The 19648-nt window shown below is 34.4% G+C and overlaps 1 protein-coding gene across 2 annotated transcripts in view; it reads left to right on the top strand.

Annotated features, from left to right (window-relative positions):
• SHOC2 (SHOC2 leucine rich repeat scaffold protein) overlaps positions 1–5646 on the top strand; it is a 113148-nt gene extending 107502 nt beyond the window's left edge. For both annotated transcript variants that reach the window (XM_082854669.1, XM_082854670.1), the window contains 3 exons: positions 1361–1498; positions 1820–1937; positions 3441–5646. In XM_082854669.1, the coding sequence (XP_082710795.1) occupies positions 1361–1498; positions 1820–1937; positions 3441–3649 (465 nt within the window). In that variant the 3' untranslated portion in view covers positions 3650–5646. The remainder of the gene's footprint in view (positions 1–1360; positions 1499–1819; positions 1938–3440) is intronic.
• Positions 5647–19648: the final 14002 nt, after the last annotated feature.

Raw genomic sequence — 19648 nt, 5'->3', positions numbered from 1 at the left:
AATTATGGCGTCCTCAGATGGGAATTCAGAACCCTTCACGTAATTCTGACCTACTTCTCTGTCCTGAATACCCACCTCCTCTTTTATTTACTAAGTTGATTATTTTCTTTGTTGGCAGTGTGTGCATATTTCTAGCTCTGTACCTTTAGTCTTATTGTTCCCAATATCTAGTATGCTCTCTTCTCATCCCCATAAATTTTTCTTTTAAAATTATTTCTCATAATTAAAGATCCATCTTCCTGTCACCTCCTCAGTCAAGGATGATTTCTCCTGCCTCTAAGTTACTAACATTTTCACCCTTTGATGAAAAAGTTTACTAATAGTAAATAAGCATTTCTAAAAATGTCCTCTGTATTCATGTTTTAAAAAAATCTAATTTCTCTATTATTATTGTATTTAGTAAGGTGAAATAGTATGGTGTAGTGGTTAACAGCAGGAGCTTTGAAGCCGAACAGATCTGGGTACAGTTCCACTTTAACTCTCTCTATTTATGGATTTAACATGCCCAAGCTTCAGTTTCCTCAGCTGTGAAATGGGGATGATAGTATTCTCCTCATAAAGTTTTAGTTAGGATTAAATGCAATAATGCACATTTCTCATTTAGTATAGTGCAATGCAAATAGTAGTAAACTCAGTAAATGATAGCTCAATAAATGATATCATTTCTTGGTCTTACTGAATATGTTTACTTCATTATGTGTAGTATAACTTTGGGAGAAACAAGTGGGCATAAAAAATTAGCCAGAACTTTATATAGATCTTTTCATTTAGTGCTCTTTTCACTATCCCTGTACCCAGTATTGTTTCCCCACCTAACCCTCCCCCATTGTAACTTCTCTGAGAATAAGGACTGTTATCTTCTTCAACCTTTTTTTTTTTCCTTCTTCAGGATATTTCAGGATGCCTTGCAATGTAATAAATTTTCTACAAATAATAACTATAGTGGATTGATATGGGCAATTTAGAAGTCAATTGTCTCCCTTAAATGATGGTTTGTAAGGAGTTTTGAATAAATAATTGGTTTCCTATTAGATACATATTTGTAACTATTCAGTATCAAAATACCATTAACTGTATGAATCTAAGTGCAAGTAGTTAATAATTTTATATTTTTTGTAATTTAGTTAAAACTAAATTCTTTCCTTTTGCTTTTATTAGTTTTGTCTTAAACTATTTTGTTTCCAATAACTATGGTGATTTTTTTTTAGAATAGTAAGTTTAATGTTTTGTTATATAATTAAACATTACCCTTAATATTCACTGTTTAGGAAATTAGCATTGCTTAATAAATTTTAAGCCACACAATAATACATAATTCTGTTTTGTGAGCTGTCAAACATTATCAAAAATTTCTCTTTAGGTTCTGATATTATCAAACAATCTTCTAAAGAAGCTTCCCCATGGTCTTGGAAACCTTAGGAAGTTAAGAGAGTTGGATTTAGAGGAGAACAAATTAGAATCCTTGCCAAATGAAATTGCTTATCTTAAGGATTTACAGGTAAAACATTATCCTGATGATTTTATAGGTATATAATTAAAGTTTTTGTAATGCATTCCAAATTGCATGTTATTCTTGGACCAAATAGATTTTCCTGTTACAGCATTAGGGCTGAATTTTATGTTTATGTAACCTATCTGCTTTTGTCTTCCTAACAAATGATATTTTTTGAAAGAAAAGCTTATTTAGTGATTCTTATATTATCCAATCTAATTTCTATGTTTATTTTATTGGTTTAGTAGTTTAGATGTAGTTTTTAAAAATTTACATCAGTTATAGGAAATATATATGTAACCGTCTTTTATTTTGTTAATCTTTTAGAAATTAGTCTTGACAAACAACCAATTAACCACTCTTCCGAGAGGCATTGGTCACCTTACCAATCTTACACATCTAGGCCTTGGAGAGAACCTACTTACTCATCTTCCTGAGGAAATTGGTATGAACCCTTTGGATACTTGACTTTGTAGTAATAATTTGCTTTTGTGTGTTCAAGCAGTATTTCAGATAAATATAACAAATCTACTATTGTTTTCATCTTAATCAGGTTACATCAGGCTCAAGATTTTTTTATAGAGCACCAGTAGTGGTTGGTTGGTTAGTTGGTTTTGATTAGGTTTCCTCATGGGGTTTTAGGGTTAATATTATATTTGACAATGTTTTAGCGTACTTATATTTCAGTAGATTTAACCTCAATTTAGAAGAGTTATTTTTCTTCCAAATTTAAAAATTACACAAGATTGAATTAAATTAGTAGTGTCCTATGCCAAAAGAACCTTCCCTTGTGAGGTTTTAGGATTGATATTAATATTTGATTAATATTAATATTTGAGAGTACTTTAGAATTTTCTAAGTGTTTTCATATCCATTATTTCATACTATCAATGTAAACACCTTAAATTTTAGGCAGTGTAAATTGCCTCATTTTACAAAGAGAGTTAATTGATTAAGGTCACATAGTAATTCTAAAATTAGTAATCCCATGTATTATATTCTCCCATCTATATACCATGCTGTTTCAGAGGCACTATAGATTAGTGGTTAAGAATGGTTTTGGAGTAAAATAGACAATTCAAAATCTGGCTCTGCTGCTTATTGGTTTTGTGGCTTGGATAAGGTACAGAAACTCCCTAAGCTTCAAGTTTCCTACCTGTAAAATAAGGATAGTAGTAACTTCTCATAGAGTTGCTCTGAATAATAAACAAAATCTTAAATGTGAACAAATCCATTACCTAGTAACTGTTGTTTTTTTATTTTCTACATACCACTATCAAATAATTATAAATTTTGAAGTTTAAAAATTGGAAACAATAAGGCAACTATACACTTTTATTTCTAGTATGTTTATCCATCTGGCCTCATGCAATTGCTAGAAACATTTGCCTAGAAAGTATGAGTATCCTAAGACAGTCTAAGAAAAAATTTTAAAAGATTACATAAATTGATTTTTGGCTTACTGTCAAATATGTAATAACTCTCTTAGTGAAAGATTTATACAAAGTAACAAAAACCTTTCACATGAGAAATTTATTACTGAGAGAGATTATCACATTTTCTCCAAGAGGAAAGTGATTATAGGCACTGACTGTATAATAAACTTACCTGTGGAATTTTGAAAAAATACACATGAATGCCAAGCTATCCCAAACAGAGTCTCTGGAGTTGTAGTATATGTTTTTTCAAATAAACTCCAAGCTTGAAAACTAACCATAAAGGAAGAGATTCTGATTTAATTAGTATAGAGCGTGATCTGGACATCAGTTTATGTGAATATGCGGGAACGTTTGAGATCCACAGTTGTAGAGAGTTTTAAAACTAAGAGAAGAGAGTAAAAGGAAATGTGTGTTCAGTATGCATAATACCCAGGATAAGGATCATGCCCAGTTGAATTTTTTAAATAGTAATTAATTTTCTTAAAAAATAATTTTGTTTTTTAAAACAGGTACACTGGAGAATCTAGAAGAGCTGTATTTGAATGACAACCCCAATCTGCATAGCCTTCCCTTTGAGCTGGCTCTTTGCAGCAAGCTTTCAATCATGAGTATTGAGAACTGTCCACTCAGCCATCTTCCACCTCAGATTGTTGCTGGGGGTCCTTCTTTCATCATTCAGTTCCTAAAGATGCAGGGTCCATATCGTGCCATGGTCTGATACAAATCTGCTGGTCCCACACACTGTTCGAAAATAGACTGCCATTAATGTTTCATATCTATATCTGTATCTATTTATGTAGATATTGATATATTTGGCAGATTTATAAAGACTGCGTTATGTGTTTCTGCTAATAGAGGAATCATAGCCATTTAGATTTTTTTAAATTCTGTACAAAAGGCTTATATAAGTTTTCTTTGCTGAACTTGATGGATGTTTTCTGTTGTGTAATATGATATGCCAGTTTGCTTAAAACATTTGCCAACAAATTATGAAGTTATTAAATTTAAGGGCCAGAGGTAGTATAGTTAGATATACTTTCTCTTAGCAAAAATACTGGGCAAACAATTTTGTTGCAACTTTTCATATATATTTTCCCCTTACCAATTGTCAGATCTTTATAGTATTATAGGCCCTGAAGGTATAATTTTTCTTTAACTTATTTTGAAATTTGAGATTTGAATTTTATATATTGTTTACAGTCAGAGTAAATCACTGGATTTTTTTTTTTTTGGTTTTGATTTGCTCTGTTTTGATCAGTGAAATCTAGAGTTTATATCCTCTGCTAAAGAATTTGCATCAGCTGATTTAAATATTAAACGATATTTGCTTGTTAAAACAACTGGCAAAGTGAAAAGATACAGTCAGAAATTCTAGAATTCCTTTAATTATGTTTCTCTGATCAATTGTGAAGCAAAATATCTGAAGTGAGTCTTTGGGTTTGGGGGGAGGGTATTGAGACCTTTTCTAGTATAAATATCTTTTCTTAAGTTTGGGGGAACAGAAACTTGTAGTGTAAAGGAGTTTTCATTCCTGAAAGTTGCAGATCCACAAAAACTAACAGAATAATTTGGCAAAAAAAAAAGACAAAGATACACATAAACACACATTCTATATATGTATATACAATGCTATATAGATATGTATTTATTATATCATAAACTACGATAGGTAACTTTAAGGATTTCTCCCTAGCCTTGTACAATGAAATGAATGTTTTTCTTTGAACACTGCAATATATGTATGTTTCAAGGTTATTTAACAGTGTACTATGGTTTTATATCTTGACTTGCCTTGTACATCTTTCAGTTCTGGAATATCTGCGTCTAAGCACAATATCTTCACACTGTGCTATATTGCTGCTGAACTAAATGCACTTTTCCCCACATGTGGAGTACTGGCTTCAGACAATTCAGTTCAGTACCTTTGATTTCAATCTCATCTTTCCTTTTTTGGTAGTTAATACAGTTATGGAAAAGAGCACATTGCATAGAAGCCATTGATAGTTCAGTGGAAGTTCTGTAAGATATGCATGTGCTGTTTGGTATATTTTCTTTTGCTTTACTGCTTTTAAGGCTAGCAGTATTGTGTGTGCCCCTTATTACAGTATGCTTACTTTTGATAGTGTCAGTCTAGTCGATTTAATTTTTGAAGAGACTCACAGAGCAAGTGCATTCTAGATATCATCCTAAAAAACACTTCCCATATAATGAATAACTATTATGTATAATTACATATTGCTGCTTGGTTTTCTTTTCTTTTTTTTTTCCATTTAGATGGGCATTGTAGTTTAAATAAAACCATTTTTGAAGTAAGGTTATAACATTAAGATAGAAATTTGGAGTGTTGTTTTGCTTTTCCTGGCACTCAAAATCAGGACTAAGTTTGAGGTTCAACCTGTAGACGTAATTGGCAATTTTTAAAGGAGCAACTAAGAAATGGAAGGCAGGTAAAGATATAAAACCGTAGAATGCTTAAATGTGCTGTAAAACTATTGTAGATGTCACTGGATTTTACCAAGTAATATCCTTTCTTCTTTTTTTCCATCTACTGTGGCTTTTCAGTTAAAGTTGTGTTTATAAAAGGAATTTGTTTATTACAGCTCTACCTAGAGCTTGTGTGTGTGTGTGGTTTTTAAAAATCTCATATCCAGGTGTGTTTATATCTTAAGATAATGGAACTTGAACTTTAAAGGCAGTAACCTAATGTCTTTTTTTTTTGAAAAAAATATGGGTATTGTTTCTTAAAAATGAATATAGATATGGTTTTTAAAACATTTTGGTCCCCCTACTCTCATTTATGTTAGTTTGCAGGAGAAATGCAAAGTGATCACAGTCCTACATGTAGAAGTGATATAACAGGCAAACCATCTATAGCTGAGGAATTATATATATTTTTTTAAGATGCATAAAACGTGTCACATGTATGGCTGCCGCCTTGCAAGAACTCATGAATTTCATTACTTCTAACACAAAACTAAAATGGACTCTAATTTCCCAATTATCCTGTGCGATCATATTTAATATTTAAGTAGTTTGAGTATAGTAAGGGATATTGTTGAATGACTACATATGAACTAATATTTTCCTAAAACTGCAGTGGGACAAATTGCCATGTCCATCAATTGTCCTTTATTTTTTTTTTAAAAGAATTTAGGTTTGGTTTCTCTGTGAGGCTCAGTAAATAGAAAATGTCATAGAATGTTACACTGTAAAAACATTGCTCTAAACTTTGCTTTTTGTTAATATATATAGTAGCAAACTGACAATGTCAAACAATCCTTTTGTGGTAGTTTAATACTTTTAAAATCCCAAATGATTATTTCATACAGAAAGAATCGGGAGATGCTAAGTAATTTATGGATTTGACGGATACATATGAAAACAGTAGAAGATAGAAACTCTTGGAGGAGAAAATACACATAAATATTTATTTGTACTTTTAGTAAAAGGTGGATAATACAATTGAAATACAATTGAAATGAGCTCTATAAATGTAATTGCGTATTTCTAATTTATCTCACTGTAAAAGCCTGAATCATTTAACATAGATAAACTGTTATATATCACAATTTAGTCTTTCTCTGATAACTTTTGTTGTAACTTTTGCTTTTCATCTCAGTTATTGCTAAGCCATGTATAAATAGTGAGTCCAAATTTCAGCTTGCAGAATTTGTAATTGTTCATCAGTAAGAAAGGGTCGTGGTTAAAGTGTATAAAGTGGTACACTTTGAAATGGAAAGGGGGCTATAAATTGTTGTGTTGGGCCAGTAGCCATACATCAGAACTGTCTGGAAAACCAGGATATATGGTTATTCTTGCATGATTAAAACTTAGTTGAAAGCAAGTGGTACAACCCAAAATAAGAAAAAGAATACATTCCTGAAATTTTCAAATTTAACTAAAATAAATAACTTGTGAAGAAAGATTTCCTTCTGCCTATACCAGAAGAAGATGGTATACCACATATCTTTAGCTAGAACTTTTCTCTTGCCTTATTCTTTTGGTTGGTTTAGCCTTTAAGAGCCAATTTGGGGAACTGGAATACACATGACAATCTTTGGTTAATTATCAAATCTCAGAATTTAAATATGCAAGAGTTGTAATACTGATTTGGTATCTAAGGGAGTATCTTGAATGCTGTTGTATTACAAAAATATTATGAGAATGTTTTATAAAACATCAGTACTTTGTTATTGAATAGAATGTCTTCTTAAACCTGACAACACTAATTCTAAGAAAACATTTGTGGGGTTAATTTTTAATTTTGAAATTTAATTTAAAATATAAATAAGGTTTGAATTTTTTGTTTTAACTTTTAAAACTGAAGTTGGTCCTCAGTACCTTTTGAAAAACTTTCTCTTTACACACTTACTTTCCTGTTGATAGCATACATTCTAAATGTAAACTGTTTTGCACCAATATAAATACCTGTTAGTGATTAAGACTTCAACTGGATAGTAGTTTATAGTGTTTCAGACTGGGGACTTTTTAAAGTTTGGTAGGAGGAATAGTGTCCACTATTGAAAGTAGTATGGGCAGGGCTATCACGCACAGGTTTTGCAGGTTGTGCAGCATACAACACTACATGTTGGGGGGATTTAGTCACATCATAGATTTGCATATTTATTATGACAGTTTTTCAGCAGATGGCAGTAAAGTGCCTTGTTCTAACAAAATCATGATATTATGTCAAATTTCTGATACATGGAAGTAAAGAGTCTTGAGGAAGGAGCATTTTCCCTCATTTGCACAAATGGCACTAGGTGGGATAGTGGAGAGACTTTGATCTTCATGCAAATTATTAGAGCTCCATCCTAACAATCCTAATAACAAATAATATTTAAATGACATTAAAATCAGTTTATTTGTTATAGGTACTACTAAAAAGGATCTTACTCTAAAAGTCTAATTAGAGCCTGTAGGTGCTTTATCAGTGACCATTATTATTTAGATTTCATATGTTATCTAATTTACCTTTTATCATTACTGGTATTATTTATATGCTGAATTTAACCTTCCACTGGTCTGATGAGGATTAATATACAAATAACATTTGCATTAGTCATCTATACCACTTTTATCATGATTTTGTAGAAATTATTTTTCAATAAGTCTAGCTAGCTAGCTAGCACATAAAACCTCATTCCACTACCAAAGGGAATGTTTCATATATGGCTCAAAACATTTATTTTAATATTAGTCTTTAATAGAAAAGTATACTGATGTATATTTTTTCCTCATTTCTCACCTCGAAACTCATTTTTAACAGAGTTCAGAAAGTTATCTTGTAATTAAGAATGAAACAAAGTATTTTATATGATGATGGTGTCTTTTGATTATATTTGAATCTGCACACCAGAACTTGTTTTTAATTAGATACGTGATAATTTACATAGTACACAGTTTACAGGGAATAGACAGAACACTACAAAAATGATACCTGAGAACAATATTTAACAGTTTTGACTTTTCTCCTAGTAAAAATCAGCCTTCCACCGATGTTTAACGTGGTTTGTGCTATTCTGAGTTATGACTCAAGGCTAAAAGGTATAAACAGCCTTCAGAAAATGTACTTTTAACCTGATTTATACTGTTGATTGTTTTGACTACATAAAAATTTCCTTTTTCAGTCAGTCATTAGTAGGTATTCAGTATAAATAATGTATTTTTTAATGTTTTGCCATTGAATCTTTTAAGAAACCTCCAATCCTATGTGTAACTGAAGTTGGACATGAAATCAGTCTTTGCAATGTCATTGAACCACAAGAATGTGGAACTAAGAGAAATGACTCTTCACTACCATTTAATCTTCTGGAAAACTTTAAAAAAGCAAATGGCATTCATAAGATACACAAAAACAGATGCACAAAAAAATGCAACAAAGTATTTTGTGTGGTGAATAGTGACCTTCAGCATAATTATTATATTGTTCATATTTACTATTTATAAAATTCCAAACTTATAGGATTTTGGGAGATTTTTAAAAAACAGTATATAATGAATATATCCTGTAATGAAGACTGTCCTATAATGGAGACATTGAATTATTAGAGGTAATTCCCCATTCTCTGAGCCTTCATTGAAGAAAATGCTTTCTGTTTTGTTTGTAACCTTTCATAAGAAAGTCTGCCGTTTAAGATGTCTTGGTAACTAAAGGTGGAAATTGAGTACAGGATTCCTAGAAAAAGAAAGTTTTAATATTGGCTAATAAAGACCATTAAGTTGTATTTTCAAATGTTAATGAGAACAAAAACTATAAGGGTAAAAGAGACCTTACCCAGTGGGAACTATTTAATTGACTGAAGAAAACTTATCAGGGCAGGTAACAAATATTTGTCCTGTTCACAATGTGATTAACTGTCATCTTTCCTCTTAACATTCTATGATATGTGTTGAATATTTTTAAAACTTCACTCTGGCCATCTTGAGAAGAATGGATTGGAGGGAATCAAAACTAGGAGCCAAGTGGCCACATGGGAGGCTGTTGGTGTGATCCAGGTGAGAGATGACAGTGGCTTTGATTGGGATTGTAGCATTGGGGATGGAAAGCAATAAACATTTAAGGGAGTCTTAGGAAGAAAGTTTAGTAAGACTTGATGACTGGTTGGAAAAAGTGAGTTAGAGAATCAAAGGTTACTTCCAGGATTATGGCTTAAGCACCTGCATGTATTTGCTAAACTATGGTACTTTGCAGGAGGACCAGGTTCTTCTAGTTGTCTGGGTGTGAGGGGAAGATGCCTTCTAGTACCTGTGGGACATTAAGTGGAGATGTCAAGTAAGCAATTAGATACTTAGATCTGGTGCTTAGAAGTTAGGCCTGGAAACTGATGATCCAGCAAATAGATGGTAATTGAAGCAAGAATTTCCTAGGGAGAACATGGAGAATGGGAAGAGGGTGGAATACTGATGAACTCCAACATTTAGCTTTTGCAGAGAAAGGGAAGAATCTGCAGAAATTGAGAAGTAGCTGTAGTAAAACTGTGAAGGAGACAAGGAATATGGTATTTTGGAAATAGAATAGTCAATTTCATTCAGAGTTTAGTTTTTCTGACCTCTCAATGTATTCTTCAATATCATTTTACTTTCTATGCCCATTTTTCTAGGACTCTGCACTGTCTGAAATAGTTGCCACTAGCCACATGTGGCTAGTTAGATTAATTAAAATTAATTTCTCAGTCACACTAGTCACGTGTATGTGAGTACATATATATGAATATGAGAAAGAGCACAATGGTGAAAACATAAATGAAGTGAACTTTATGTGTTTTAACTCAGGCAGGTGACTGATTTGTAAAGAAGTTCTCTGGGTTTTGATTTGGAGGGTTGTTATGTGTCGCTCAGTTTTATTATAGGTTCCATACTTTTAACTAGCACTATTACTTGGTGCAAAGCAATGTTTATCATATACCTTGTCAAACACACACTATGGACACAAAATTTTGCCTTTGAGGAGATTACAATCTAATGAATTTCACACCTATTTGAGTAATCTGCTTAAAAAAAAATTAAGAATAGCTGATTTCATTGAGAGTTCAGTTTTTCTAGCCTCCAGAGCAACTCCTGTTACTGTTTAATAAAGGCCATCCCAAGGCAATTGAGAACACTAATTGAGTTATTAAAAGTACTGATAGACTGGTTTAGAGAGAATAAAATATTAACGAGTTATGAAGGAGCCTGGGTTTGGAGTGATAACCATTTTTCCACCAAATGTTTGGTGATTTCTTTTTCCTTCCTTGAACATCAGCGTAGATGCAAGTAATCTACACATTTTGACCTTTGATGTCAACTTGAAAAGAACCCCGTACAGTCAAGAATTCTTCTAAGTAACTCCTAATTCGGATTGCAGAAGCAAAATTTTTCTAGTTTTATGCTTTGGTACAGTCATAACTTATTCTGTTACTTTTCCCAAGACAATTAGTCTTACCACATTCATTAGATGCTATCACAGATGAGATAATCTGAGTATTAGGATTTACTTTTTTCATTTTATATGCATACACACGCATACACACACCACTCACTCTTTGTCGAGATTACATTTCTCCAGTTTGAATACCATGTAGTAAATACCAGCTTTTTAAAATATTGTAAAATATACAAATAATTCTTTCAAGGGAAGTCTTTAAAACAAGTTCTAAGGTCAAAAAGGGTTTGCTTATACCAAATTGCCTTGGCAGTTATTTTATCACTTTTTTCCACTCTACTATTATTTCTCCAACAGTGAATTTTAAAATAATTTGAATTACTACAATTCCATGGCCTATGAATTTTATTGAGGATTCAATTTTATTAAGGATTCGGTTTACTTCTGTATCTTAAAAAACAACATTGATAATTTCTCCTACTTTCTTGGTTTGGGTTATGTTTAGCTTTAAGGATCAGTTGTGTATTACTCTAAGTAACTAAGCTAGTTTCATTATTCCCTTGCTGTTCTTTTGGTTTTTATGTAAATCTGACTCCATTATCTTTATTTTCAAGATGAGAGAATATCCAGGGTAATTAAATGAGTTACACACTGGTGAGTATCATGTCAACATTGAAATTAGAGCCTGCGTCTTCTGACTCCTTAGTCGGTATTCTTCCTACTCCACTCGCAATAAACCACGTCATCTGCACGGCCCCAGTTGAAATAGGTTACTCAAGTGAAAGCTGATGAAGTGAGGCCTGATTTAAACAGGTTAACCAGGTGAAAGCCAAATCAAATTTTCCTCTGTTAAGAATCTGCTAATTTGAAAAATCATACATTGTAACAGCCATAATTTTGAACAGTTTAGATTGAGTTCCCCACTTCTTTCCTTCTCATCCTTTTAAACCAAATGCAAGATACAGAGTGTCAGACTTAAGTCTATAATGTGTAATTTATATACTTAGCTGCTACTGTTTTTGTGTGGGTAGTCTTTCATCTTGATTATAGGTGAAATATTACTAATGAAATATTTGTTTTGGACAAAGGATCAATGATTTTAGAATTGGGGATTCAAAGACATCACATGGACCATTCCCTTTCAGGTAGATAAGACATTATCTATTTTAAAGATAAACCAAACCAAAGAGCTTGTTAGGTCAGCTAATAAGTAGTGCAGTGGACCTGGGGACTACCTCTACTAGTGCAGTGTTCTTTTGACTCTATCATGTTGGCTTTGTGATGTTGTATGCTTAGCTGTGAACACATTCTCCTTACTAAAAATTCAGCTTTGGGAGAGAGATGTTTGGAGCTGTGTGAGTAGTAATTAAGAAAGGTGGTTTCCTGGCTAGCCATCCTGATCAGTTTAAATTAATCCAAGGGAACAATGGAGTGACAGGTGGTGTAACTAGACTTCATTTGCTTCCAAGACCATTGAATCCAGGTGGCCTGCAGGGTATAAATCCAAATTAAAGTTATCACAGTTGTCTTTTGTGGTATGGCTGATAGAGGATTCTGCATTGAAGTTCATTTGTTTTTCTATACCCTAGACTTGGATATGAAGAAATGGTGGGCATCCATTCAGCAAATATTTGAGCACTCTCTGACATGCCAGGCACTGAGCTAGGTGCAGGATATATTAGTGAGCAAAACACCAGAATAAATGAAACTTACATTCTAGTGGAGTAAGGCAAGTGATGAACATAATAAAACTTCCAGTCTATTAGAGGCTGATAAATGCTATAAAAAACAACAACAAAAACAAAATTCGAGTTTCTAGTCCTGCATGTAAGGAGCTTGGGAGTTGTCACTATGTCCTAACAATAAATGGAAAGCTAAACAAACTGAAAACAACTCTTATTAGATTTGTCAGATTATTGAGGTCACAGGGAAAATTGCTGCCCCCCAGATTAGAGAGGTGAGTGGATACAGATAATCACAATTACCAGAGCAGAAACCGATGAGCATAAGTTTCCATGGAAACCAGTGCTGGGGTAGGAAACCTAAACTGTAATTAATAATTGCTGATGGTTCAGCATGGACAAGTCTTGAGAATTAAAAACTTGCTGTGGCCCAGTCTAAAGGGGTCCCCACACTTATTTTGAGTTTCTATCTCCAGAAGCTCTAACAGGTTCTCACAGTGAAGATTGGAGAAGAATCTCTTCATACTTATAGCATGGGGAGGTAAAAAGTAGCCATTTTGAAATATACGGAGAGCATTTCTGTTCTTAAAAAGCCCTGCCCTCAAGAGAAACTGTTTTACCAGAGCCTAATCTCTGGGGTTTTATCAGGGCCTGGCTGTTCTTGGGGAAGAGAAATATCCAACTATAGGTCCCTCCAGCTCTCCACGTGTGGGAATGGAAATATCTAACTCTAGCCTTCCTGTCCCACTGAAGGTGGGGCAGTGGGGAGTAGAACTAAGTATTTCTTGGTCACAGCCTAGGAGCAAAAACACAAAGATGTGCCTATGCATAAGGCTATGGAGCACTTCCCTTTCCCCCAACCTCTTAGCACCACATCACTGAAGCCGTATCTACATCAGCTCCTTTTACCCAATATGTCATGTCTAGCTTTCAACAAAATGTTATAAGGCATACTAAAAGAGGTACTTGAAGAGACAATCATCAGAACCAGATTCAGATATCACAGGGATGCTGGAATCATCAGACCAGGAATTTAAAATGACTAACATGCTAAAGACTCTAATGGAAAAAGTACACAATGTGCCAGGAAGAAGGGTAATATAAGCATAGATGGAAATTTTAAGAATTAAAATGCTAGAAATGGAAAACCATAACAGAAAAGAAGACTGCCTTTGATGGGTTCAGTAGATGACACTGCTGAGGAAAGAATCAGCTTGAAGATATGTCAGTAGAAATATTTCAAATGAAAAGCAAAGAGAAATAAGATCAGACAAAAAAAACAAAAACCAAGAACTATGGAACAGGGACATCCCTGGTGGTCCAGTGGTGAAGAATCCACCTTACAATGCAGGGGATGCAGGTTCGATCCCTGGTTGGGGAACTAGGATCCCACATGTCGTGGGGCAACTAGGCCCTCATGCCACAGCTACTGAGCTTATGCACCTCAACTAGCACTTGTGTGCCACAAACTACAGAGCTCACACACTCTGGAACCCGTGCGCCACAACTACAGAGCCCATGTGTCCTGGAGCCTGCGCACCACAGCTAGAGAGAGAAAACCTGCAAGCCACAACTAGAGAGAAGCCCTCGTGCCACAATGAAGAGCCCATGCACCACAATGAAAGATCCCGCATGCCTCAACGAAGACCCCGTGCCATAACTAAGACCCGATGCAGCCAAAAATAAATCAAATAAATAAAAAATAAATCTTAAAAATAGAACTATGGGACATCTACAAAAAGTTTGATGTACATGTAATGGGAATACCAGAAGGAGAAGAAAGAGAGGAACAATGTTTGAGCAATAATGACTGAGAATTTCCCAAATTTAATGTCAGATGCCAAAGTACAGATCCAGGGAGCTGAGAGAATACCAAACAGGATAAATACCCTCAAATCTATACCTAGGCATAGTACATTCAAATGACAGAAAAATCAAAACTAAAGAAAAAAAAATTGAAAGCCAGAGAGAAAAAAAAAACTTACGCGTGGAGGAGCAAGGAGAAGAATTTCATCAGACTTGTTTTCAAAACCATTCAAGAAGAGGGTGGAGTAAAATATTTTGTGTGTTGAGAGGAAGAAAAAAAAACCAACCTAGAGTTCTGTACCCTGTGAAGTATTTCCTTCAGAAATACTTCCTTACACAACTAAAATTTAGGGAATTTGTCACCAGTGGACTTGGCTTGCAAGAATTGCTACAAGAAATTCTTAAGAAGGAAGGAAAGTGATGTAGGTGAGAAACTTAATCTACATAAAGGAAGAGCATTAAGGAATAAATGAAGGTAAAATAAAATCTCCCATTTTTCTTAACTGATTTAACATAACTTCAAAATAATAACTATATTTGGTGACTATAGATTATGGATAAGTGAAATGGCAGTAATGTTATATATAAAGGATGAAAGAGAGGAATTGGAAACACTCTACTATAAAGTGCTTGCCCTACCCATTAAGTGATGTAAGTATTATTTGAAAGTGAACTTGGATTAGTCATAAATGTATATTGCAAACTCTAGGTCAACCACTAAAAAAAGTTAAAATATACTTAATATGTTAAGAGGAGAGAAAATGGAATCATAAAGTGCTCCATTCAAAGCACAGAAGGCAGAAAAATTATGGAAGACAGAAAAAGAGAACAAGGGTAATGAAGTTAGATATTAATTCAACTATATCAGTGATCACGTCAAGCGCCAATGAAAAGAGATTGACACAGTAGATAAAAAAACAAGACCAAATATATGTTGCCTCCAAGAAGCACACTTTAAATATAAAGATACATATATATTAAAAGCAAAAGAATGGAGAAAGATATACCATGCTAACACTAATCAAAGTTGGAGTAGCTATATTTCAGACAAAACAAACATAAGAGCAAAGAAAATTATCAGAGGTAAAGAGGCATTACAAAATGATTAAAAGATCAATTCTCTAAGAAGACATAATTTTAATGTGTGGATGCCTAACAACAGAGCATCAAAATATGTGAGACAAACACTGATAGAACTGACTGTAAGGAGAAATAGATCAATCCACTGTTGCTGTTGGAAACCTCAATACCCTTCTGTCTCTGAGGGATAGATCCAGCAGTTAGAAAATCAACAAGGACATAGTTAAACTCAATAGCACAACCAATCAACTGATCTAATTGAAATCTATAGACTATTTTACGCAACACTATATGAAGAGAAGGCTTTATGCACTGATATGGAGTCACTTGCCGGAGGTAACTTGTTCAGTTAAAAAATGGAAGTGAAAGGCTTCCCTGGTGGCACAGTGGTTGGGAGTCTGCCTGCCGATGCAGGGGACGTGGGTTCGTGCCTCAGTCCGGGAAGATCCCACATGCCGCGGAGCGGCTAGGCCCGTGAGCCATGGCCGCTGAGCCTGCACGTCCGGAGCCTATGCTCCGCAACGGGAGAGGCCACAACAGTGAGAGGCCCGTATACCGCAAAAGAAAAGAAAAAAAAAGGAAGTGGATATTACATATATACTACCTTTTGTTTAGAAATAAGGGGAAAGAGGGAAAATAAATATATGTTTATCTTTATAGAAGGAAGACGATTAAGTTTGTTCAAGTGGTGGTGTATTACAGACCGGAAGGGATAAAGGTGGGAGTGACACTTCTCTGAGTATAACTTTTGGGTATAGCTTTCACTTTTGGAAGCATAGTCAGCACATTCACAATATAAAATATGCAAGGATTGGAATGGGAAATTGAAAAACCCGAAAACTGGAAGCAAACGTACAAACTCAATTGTATTTGACTGTATTCCCTCAGTCATTGGGGTTGCAGGATAGGGGAAAACTGCTTATGATTTCTGAATTCTTTAAAAAAAAAATTAGGTGAAATTCACATAACATAAAATTAACCATTTTAAAGTGAATATTTCAAAGTGCTCTTTGGTACATTCATTATGTGTAACCACTACCTCCATCTGGTTCCAACAATTTTTATCACCCCCAAAGAAAACCTCATACCCCAAAGCAGTCATTCCCTATTTCTCCCTTCTCCCAGACTCTGGCAACCAGAAATCTGCTATCGGCCACAGTGAATTTACCAATTCTGGATATTGCATATAAATGGAATCATATAATATGTGAATTTTGTGTCTGGCTTCTTTCATTTAGCCTACTGTTATCTCTGAAATCTTTTGAGGAACTTGATTTTTTTTTTTTTGTAGTGGTTTAGGTGAAGTGATCCTGAAATTATATGTATTATAAAATTGAGCAAATGGATGGGAGCCAGGATTCTCACTATGAAAGAAGTGTCATACACATTTGGAATGGGGAAAGCAAGAAAGAACCCTGTGGGGATGGACTGACACTGGAAGTAACAATGTAAGCTCATGATTTCCAAAATATGTACATGTGCACATGTATGTGTGTGTGTGTATCTAGGTGTGTGTATGTGTATATACATTTGTATATTTCTTAGCTCACTGGAAGGACCTAGAAGCAGACACCCCAGGAGCAAAGAGTACTCCTCGTATCCAGATCTTTGTTTCTATTACCCCACTAACAGAATCCAGGGCTCCTCAGAAATGGCTGATTCCAAGGCTGCAGAATCCTTGAAACATCTTGTTAAGTAAGAGCAAGAAAGTGCTCCCCAAATTAATGGGAGCATGTCACAATGACAGAGAAGACAGCTTGAAGGACTGGCCAAATCAGGGATTATTTGGACACCAAAATAAGAGCAGTATTTAATTATAAATCATGAAAAAAATAGGAAGCCATGAATCCATATTTGTGATAGACACATAAACAGGGAAGAAGTGAGGGTTCTGTGCAATGTCGTAAATGAAGAGGCAGTGCTGAGAAAATAATTTTGCAACCATCACAGTAAAAAATGATTCAAGCAAATATCAGTGATGATAATTTTTTATTTTATATTTTGGCCTCGCTGCATGCGGAATCTTAGTTCCCCGACCAGGGATCAACCTGCGCCCCCTGCAGTGGAAGCGCGGAGTCTTAACCACTGGACTGCCAGGGAAGTCCCATCAATGGATGTTCAATCTAGGGGAGGAGTTTTGATGAGGAGCAGGACATTTGCATGACCAAAAAGTGGGTCCCCACAGATTGCTCATTAGTTGCAAGGGGGAAAATCATAGTTATTTTTTTAAAAAAATCCAATAAACATCTTAGCTAGGTGATTAAAATTAAGATCACCAATGAGGGGCAGATGGATATGAAGTTACTCTGGATGTGATACACTAAGAAGGATACAATGTCACACATATTAGTATTCCTGCTGGGAATGTATAACTGGAACCTAATCAGGAGGACATCAGACAGACCCAAAATGAGGAATCTTCTATTAAAAAACAAAATGAAACTCTGTTCTTCAAAAATGTCAATGTTATAAGAGACAAAGAAAGGCTGTAGAATAATCCGTTGGCGGCTACTCTAAAGACATGACAAGTACAGTAAGTCCCCTACATACTAACGAATTCCATTCTGAGAGCCCGTTCGTAAATCCAATTTGTTGGTAAGTCCAACAAAGTTAGCCTAGGTATCCAATTAACACAATCGGCTATATAGTACTGTACTGTAATAGGTTTATAATACTTTTCACACAAATACATAACAAACACAAACATTTTTAATCTTACAGTACAGTACAACGGCTGGCATACAGGGGCTGCCATCAAGGGAACGGGCAAGAAGAGTTACTGACTGGAGGAAGGAGAGGAGGTGGGAGATGGTAGAGCTGAAGGATCGCCAGCAATAGGAGATGGAGGGCAAGCTGCAATTTCACTCACGCCTGACGTTGATGGAACACATGTTCTCATCTTTGAAAATTCGCAACTTGAAGGTTCGTATGTAGGGGACCTACCTAAATGCATCCTAGACTGACTTCTGTATTGGAGAAAAAATGCTGTTGGGTCAATTGACAAAACTGAAATACAAAGGGAGATTGATAAAATAATGTACCAATGGAAGTTGATAACTGTCCTGTGATTATGTAAAAGAACATTTCTATTCTTAGGAAATAAACACTGAGGTATCTAGAGGTGAAGTTCCATGATATTTGCAACTTACCCTCAGGTAGTTCTGAAAAGTAATATTGTGTAATTATGTGTGTGTGTGTGTGTGTTTGAGACACACACATACATACACACATAGAAAGTATATGATAAAGCAATTGGGATAAAATAGGTGAATCTAGGTAAACGGCATATGAATCTTTACACTATTCTTATAACATTTTTTGTAAGTTTGAAATTATTTTAAACAGTTTCTGTAAAAAAATTATTTGGCGATTGCCTGACATATACACAAAAAACTAGTTTAGCTAGATCAAAAAATAAATAATTTTCATTTATTTCTTATTAGAAACCAAAATATTCAAAGTCTGGGAAGATAAAAGGCTTTTAATACTTAACAAACATCTCTTTAAGGCACAGCCAGGAAATCCTTACCTCTGCTTCCTTTAACCTAACGTCACGTTGGGGTGATGCTTCTTTTGCCAGAGAGTTTTAAGAATGTCCATTAGCTTAGAAATATTGTGCTATAATTACTCTGTCTTCACACTTTATTCACCCTCAGTTCAAAATCTGGCTTTCAACATCAATAGACCAAGAAGTGAAGAGTGACCATTAAGAGAAAATGAACGTGCCCTGTCTCTTCGCAGCCAACAGGTATCATTATCCTGTGTCGTATCATTGGTCATTTTGGTTAGAGGTTGATCAATTTTATGTATCTGTTCAAATAACCAGCTTTTGGTTTTATAGATATTTTCTCCATAGTTGTCCTGTTTTTAATTGATTTCTGCCCTTCATTTTTCCTTCCTTGTTTGTTTTGGGTTTAATTTACTTCATTCATTCATTCACTTAGTATTGAGATATAAATTAACATATAACATTTTATTAGCCTCAGGTATACAACATAATGATTCAATATTTGTATATATTGTGAAATGATCACTACAATACATCTAGTTAATATATAGTTACAAATTATTTTTTCTTGTGAGAACTTTTAAGATTTAGTCTCTTAGTGACTTTCAAATATGCAATACAGTATTATTAACTATAGTCATCATGCTGTACACTACATCCCCATGACTTATTTATTTTATAACTGGAAGTTTGTACCCTTTGCCCTTCACCCATTTTGCTCACCCCTTATTCCTCACCTCTGGCAATCACCAATCTGTTCTCTGTATCTATGAACTT

Source organism: Leucopleurus acutus (genome assembly GCF_964270905.1).
Source record: "Leucopleurus acutus genome assembly, chromosome: 14".
Classification (NCBI taxonomy): Eukaryota; Metazoa; Chordata; class Mammalia; order Artiodactyla; family Delphinidae; genus Leucopleurus; species Leucopleurus acutus.
The sequence above is the reverse complement of the archived record's forward strand: the minus strand, read 5'-3'. Positions and strand labels throughout refer to the sequence as shown.